This window comes from Pelecanus crispus, chromosome 3 (assembly GCF_030463565.1).
Source record: "Pelecanus crispus isolate bPelCri1 chromosome 3, bPelCri1.pri, whole genome shotgun sequence".
NCBI lineage: Eukaryota > Metazoa > Chordata > Aves > Pelecaniformes > Pelecanidae > Pelecanus > Pelecanus crispus.
In genome coordinates, this window is record NC_134645.1 from 105,333,365 (window position 1) to 105,339,364 (window position 6,000).

At 39.3% G+C, this 6,000-nt stretch overlaps 1 protein-coding gene across 1 annotated transcript in view; it reads right to left on the bottom strand.

Moving 5' to 3' along the window:
* Positions 1 to 5,643, bottom strand: part of TINAG (tubulointerstitial nephritis antigen) — a 49,299-nt gene extending 43,656 nt beyond the window's left edge. The window contains exons 1-2 of the mRNA XM_075708322.1: positions 5,274 to 5,643; positions 890 to 953 (exon numbers count right to left, since the gene is read on the bottom strand). Of these exons, the coding sequence (XP_075564437.1) occupies positions 890 to 953; positions 5,274 to 5,643 (434 nt within the window). The remainder of the gene's footprint in view (positions 1 to 889; positions 954 to 5,273) is intronic.
* Between the last annotated feature and the right edge of the window lie 357 nt (positions 5,644 to 6,000).

The following is a 6,000-nucleotide window of genomic DNA, read 5'->3' on the forward strand; positions in this document are numbered from 1 at the left end:
TATTTCACTACCTAATGAATCCTAACTGGAACAAGGTAGGAAGGTTTACAGCTTGTGGGAAAGGTCGTATTTGAAAAATTTTGCTTCCATCTTTGTGAGACCAAATCAGGGAAAAAAGGCAATGTCCTGTAAATGAGATGTTTTGAGGAAGTTTCACTCTGGAAACCCAGGAAGGGACCATGTGCCCATAGACACCTTGCTCCAAGGACCCTGGGCTAAAGTCAGGGCAGTGGGGGCCCCAGCCCTGTTCGGGTGCTGTTGGAGCCCCCCGGGCTGCCCTGGGGCTGGAGGTGTAGGGCTGGTTTTCGGAGAGGCAAAGCAGGGAGGCGGCTCAGGCAGCCGACTGCCAGGGCTGGCAGCAGAGCTCCCCTGCCTGTGCTGTCTGTTCCTGTCCCAAGGCAGAGAAAGGGATGCTCAAACAGTTCATCCCTTTCCTACATAAATGTGCAGATATATATTCTTCCCGTATGAAATAATGTAAGGTCTAATCACTAATGCCAAAGAAACAGAGGAAGATGTTCGAAAATAATCCCCTAAACTTTAATGATACTTGTTTTGTCTGCATTCAGGTCAATGCCCAGGTCTAGGCTGAAACCATTTTGACTCAGGTCAGAGCCAGCAGGTTGACTGAGCTGGAACAGAATTAGGCCAGTAAAGAGGAGATTTTAATACTCTTATTTTCATATCTCAAGTAGAAACCCATTGACCTCTTGCCAGTCTTTTAAATTGGTTGTAATCTAGTTCTACAATACCTTAATACAGCACTATTCTTCCAGCCACTTTGATTTGATTACATGTTTAATACGAATTTAAGGATACTCACTACCTTAATTCCTGTTTCATGACATATGCTAAATAAAATTAAATTTGCTGTTTTCTGAAACATTACCAGGAATTGCAGTTGTCTTTAATTATTGTTCCTTCTCCGTAGTATCGGCCATCTTTATAACAACCTGCCAACATAACATATAGATGTGTGAAAAAAAATCATTTTTGAAGTGAATTAACTCAAAACTCTTGCTACGATTGAATTAATTCGTTGTATGCAGTATGCATAAATTTAGTTGAAAGTTGACAATTTCTATTTCCAGTTTCTTCCAAGTAATGAAGGCAGTTTCATGTATTTTAATTTTTTACCAGGTACATTATCATTCATAGCAAATAAAATCAGCAACAGATTGAAAACACCCACTGAAAAATTATTATCATACATGCAAATAAAAATATTTCTTCAACTAAAGTAATTTTCTGCTAATAAAATCAAAAAGAATAAATTTCTAATAAAAATCATTTTCTAATTGGCAATTAAAATAGAAATAAGTTTTTCCAGTTATAGAATTTTAAAAACTAATAACTATTCCAAACCTACTGTAATATATTCCTTTTCTCCACCAGTTTAATTCCTCTTTGAAAACCAGACAGATCTATTATGTTTCAAGGCAAATTTATGTTTCATTTACTCTCCAGAACCCAGGATAAAACCTAAATTGAGTGATGATTTTTCCAAACAAATACATGTCTTCTAATGTTTTTCTTTGATAACACTTCACTGAGAAAAGACTTTGTATGTGTTTTAAGATCTTCCACATAAACTGTTTCTTCAGTGCTCTTGATTGTCAAACCTTCAGTAAAAGAAAGATCCAGAATGCCTGCACAGGACTTCGGATCAAGTCTATAACAAACATTGCACATTCATCACAAGGATCTTTGTATTCCAGCCTGTTCTCACGGTTCCTCCACTGGTGAGCCTACAGGCAGAGATCATGTTCCTTCCCCCACTGAAAGGGTTTGGAGCCAGACCCCCAAGTTGTCCTTTCTCGTCCATTTTCAAGAATGGAAACCATTCCAATAGACACCATATTTCATATTAATATAGTGTTGACTTGCATTTCCATTACATCACGCTTTTTTCCCACCATACGGTTATCCCCCTCTCATGGCAAGGGCTGGAGTTTGTCTGCCCAGACATACAGACGTATGCCTCAGCTGCCTAGACCTCCTTTATTGGCTGGAGGGAAATACGCACTTCTAATCCATAGCTAATTTCATACCAAAGTGCAGAAGTAGACTAGAGCTGATGAATTAATTACAAGTGCTTATCTTCCCCTGTTAGTCATACAGCAGGCTACGTCAGCTAGCGCGGACGTAGGTGAGATATATCCCACCTAAGCAGTCTGAGGCCCAAAGAGTCTGCTCTAATTCAGCTTCTGCTAAGATCTGAGACATTTTTCAGAGAATACCCAAAGCAAATTACTTAAATGTCGCAGTTTGTCACAGTCTGCCACAAAGTCAGCGTCAGAGAGTAGCTGGAAGGAGGCACCAAGCAAGATATTTCAAATACATTGAGGGAAGGAAGTGTTGATGCAGCATCTGAGCGACAGCACAGAGCCTCTCTGGAGCTCTGCTGGCAGGCCTCACAGCCCGTGCCCGAGAAAAAATGCAAACCTGGACAAGTGCAGAAGAAGTTCTCTAATAATGTATGCTTAGGGGATAGAAAATTTGAACCATACAATTTCTTTAGTCTAGCCAAACTAAGACTTAGAGGGCCACGAGTGCTGCTGGAGGCATTAGTGGCAGAGAGCGGAGATATCCAAGATAAAAGATGCCGTTTGCATGAGAACACAGTGAGGTTGTCTGGCCGTGAATATATTAGGTTGGAATATTAATATATTAAGTGGGAAATTAATTAATTTGAAGATGCAGCCTGATGACCTTATGAATGGGATTATATGATGTGAAAATCATAATTGGAAGGAAGAGTATTTGACAAATGAGGACTTCCCACCCAGTCCAGCGTTCCTATGCCCTTACAGGTCTTACTTCATTTGCCCCCCAGTACAGAGGAAAGTACCTCTGTCAGTGAAATGTCTCCAGGTTTACTCACTTGTAGGCCAGATCCTGACTCTGTAGTGTAAAAGCAATTAGCAAACTCTCTGGATGTCAATTTTATACCACCACCAGGGTGAGATCCAGTGTGTTGGCTCTGACAGGGTTTTTTGTACAGTCAGAGTAATTGAAACAAAAAGAAAAAAAAATATAGTCAACAAATAAAACTGCAACAGTTCTTCTAATAACAAAAATTATAATAATAATTTAAAAAATTCCAGAATTTCTATTTGGTATCTAAGGCAGGAATGTGCGGAGTCTCTTCTGAAACTACGCAGGAAAGCCATCAAAACATACTGAATGCTGGGTTCATAAAGGCAAAGTCAAAGCAGTTCCACATAGTTAAATCAAGACTGGCCTTCAGCATGGTGCACACCCATGGAAGAAGTCATAGCGTAGCTTACTGCTGCTGTGCACCAAGTCACTGAAGAGACAGGGATCCAGAAATAAAGCGCTGAGCAGTTTTATTGTTGTTCATTCCAGCCCATGTAAAGCACTTCAGTTCATTGGTTTATTTAAAGCAATATGACTCAGGAAGCACTGAGAGCAAAACCACAGGCAACCAAAAGATCAGAATCTTCCAGGTGAAAAGTACTTTGGCGTACGTGGTCTTCTAGTGCTTAAATAATTCCCAGCCAAAGGCAGAAGTGTAGTCTCAGTTACTAAAAGTCAGCTAATATACTTATGTCATTTCTAAAAATGCTTCATAATTTGCCTAATCTTCAGACATTCAGTCTTTTCCTTTTCTCCATTTTTTCCTTCTGATTTCATTCTCTCTTCCCTGTTCCTCAGACCTTTCAGTTCTAGAAAGTTCCTTTAGAGTTATAGTTTTCTTCCTGCTGTATTTTGACTGCTTTGTTATTCTCCTTTTACCCTTTAAATTACTTGTATAACAAATCTCCAATAAATAGATTAAAAAAATGATGCAGACTTTCCTACAATGAAGCACTTCAAGGATCAGAAAAACAGGATCTTGTTTTGAGATGAGATATTAAAAAAAAAAAATATATACAAGCTCACCTATAGGACAAATAAAGGTGCTTGAATAAAGTAAATATAATTGCTTCCTCTGGCAGGCATGGTCAGTCCAGGAGTTACAAAACAGTGAACACCCATGCAAAAAATTGGATTAAGAAAGGCAGTAAAAATATTACCCCTCACCTATTCCCTTATCTAAACCTTCAGTTACACTTTTACTTTTTAGAGGTAGACCTATGGCAAGGCTCACATGGCAAACTGCTGCAGGTTTTGTAGTGATTCGTTTCCATGATACAGTTTGCCAAACTAGACCCACAGGCTGTCAGCTCTGGAGCAGAAATGCTGCTAAATGTTTATGTAGAGCTGACGACAACAACCCCCTGATCTGTTGGAAATAATATACACCACTGCACCAAATAAATATGAAACAAATGTCTTTATTTACATAAATCATAGAACATTCTTTTAGATGATTAGAAACACTTTGGAAAATCAAATTTGTTTTACAGCATTTCTGTCACTACCATTTATCAGAATTTGGCTGCATGCCTGGCTTAAGAGCACAGTCTCCCAAAGAGCTCCCAGTCTGAGTGTCGGAATGCAAGCAGCAGGGTTATTGCAAAGAAATAGTTAATTTTAAAAAGTTATGGTGGTATTTTTGTTGATTTTAGGCTTTTGAAAATTTGGTACAGTCTCCACGTTTTCAGCCAGATGTGGTCTACCAATAGCAAGAAGCTACATAGTCTTAAAATCCACTATTCTGAACTTCTCTCACCAACAGAGATTTGGCCCATGCAGGAACCAAGGGAGGACCAGCTGTTTGCAGATAATTCTCTTTGCAATCTCTAGTCCTAAAAAACTAACTAGTAAGAAACTAGAATATGCCAGAAATCCTTGTTCTAACCACATCCCTTCACCTACCCCTGCACCTGAGCTGTTGCAGGAAAAATGGTGTCCCACAAGAAAGCTATGCTGGATCAAAACCATTGCAGAATACCTCACAGCAGTACCATTCAGGATAACCCCCAATTTTCTTGGTGATTTGTTAGCCCTGATGGATACAAAAATTTAGAGGTTGCTGTTCATCTTATGTTAGTCTGTGAAGATCTATTAATACTGATGAGATTACACTCATTTTGATCCAATGAGGTTATCTCTGAGAAGTTGCAGGTAAAACAGAGGTTCCATCCAGCACAAATATGATCTAAACAATGCTAAAAGTCTGTCCCTACAGACAAAAAAATAACAGCAAGCATAATTCTTACTCCAGTTTCATACTTGGTGTCTTTATCCACTATGTCTTAATCACATTTTTAGGATGTATACACTGTGTATACTGATTAATGAGTAATTTTACTTCCAAGTATATTTTCATTGTGATGCCAACTGAGCATTTTCTCTATACGTACCCGATGCTGGAGGTGGCCAACGCTTGTCTGACCTGGTGGGCTCAACAGGGTTGTCACAGACTTCCCAGTAGTCAGCACAGCAGTCTACAGGGCCAGGAGAACCTGAGGCACAGAACTGGTCACAGTAACATATGGCTGCTTTGGAGACGATGTTAAAGCTGCAGGTATCATCTCTCCCTGTGCAGCAGCCTCGTAACCTGCAGGACTTTCCCTGATACAGACTCCTTTTTAGCCTGTTCCACTTCGCAGAACCGCCGTCTTCGACAGAGTAAAGTCCTCGGGGGAAATTTCTTCTAGAGTCAAGCTGCTTTGTCATCCAAACTTCACTTACAATGCAATATAGGAGCAAAATCTGACTTTTGAGCCACATTATTCTGCCTCTAGCAGCCTTTTTTAAGGCTCTTTGTGCTTCACTTATTGGTAAACGTCCATTTACTGTAGATGTAGTACCTTCAGTTAATATTCAGAAAGAAATCTGAACAGAAAGCTGCAGACCATGGTTTTCTAGGAAGGCTCTGTATGTGTTAATTATTAGTCAGACATGCTGTAAGCTGATTTATTTGCCCAAGATACAGAGATACTTGAAACAGAGCCACAACTATGTATTCATCATTATGAAACATTGGGTGCATTCTTTTGCAAGTGTGAAAGTTCATAGTAAAGGTTTCAGAATATACAGAATATACATGGTTCAATATTTCAGTTCTGTAGTTTTAACTTCTGAAAT